Source organism: Aptenodytes forsteri, unplaced genomic scaffold, assembly GCF_000699145.1.
Source record: "Aptenodytes forsteri isolate BGI_AS27 unplaced genomic scaffold, ASM69914v1 Scaffold332, whole genome shotgun sequence".
NCBI lineage: Eukaryota > Metazoa > Chordata > Aves > Sphenisciformes > Spheniscidae > Aptenodytes > Aptenodytes forsteri.
Window position 1 is genome coordinate 73631 of NW_008794158.1, and position 379 is coordinate 74009.

Here is a 379-nt window from a genome sequence, read left to right on the forward strand (position 1 = left end):
CCTCGCCCCGCGCTTTGCCGGCAGCCCTTGGCATGGGGGGTTCTGGGGCTACTCCCCCGATCCCCCCTCGTTTGCCTTCCAGCGTCATCGAGAACCAGGAGACGCTGACAACCTTGACCCGGGCTGACACCAGGATGCTGCGGGACCTCAGGAGCCTGTGAGTACCCCGGGGCGGGGTCCCTGCACAGGGAAATGGGGGGGCTGGTGGATGGAGGATCCCCAGAGCTTTGATTCTGCTGCGGGGAGGCGAAGGGGGGTGCTCCCAGGATGGAGATTCGGGGTCCCCAGTGCGGGTGCTCAGCCCTTCCCTCCCCCAGCACCATCGCCAGGTCGGGGCTGCAGCACGTCTCTGCCGACGCCTTCCTGGACACCCCCAGGC

At 68.1% G+C, this 379-nt stretch overlaps 1 protein-coding gene across 1 annotated transcript in view; it reads left to right on the forward strand.

Annotated features, from left to right (window-relative positions):
• The window catches only part of LOC103899693 (high affinity nerve growth factor receptor), a gene marked incomplete at its 3' end in the record, with an annotated part of 13057 nt that overhangs the window by 5540 nt on the left and 7138 nt on the right, over positions 1 to 379 (forward strand). The window contains exons 7-8 of the mRNA XM_009280205.2: positions 83 to 157; positions 318 to 377. Of these exons, the coding sequence (XP_009278480.2) occupies positions 83 to 157; positions 318 to 377 (135 nt within the window). The remainder of the gene's footprint in view (positions 1 to 82; positions 158 to 317; positions 378 to 379) is intronic.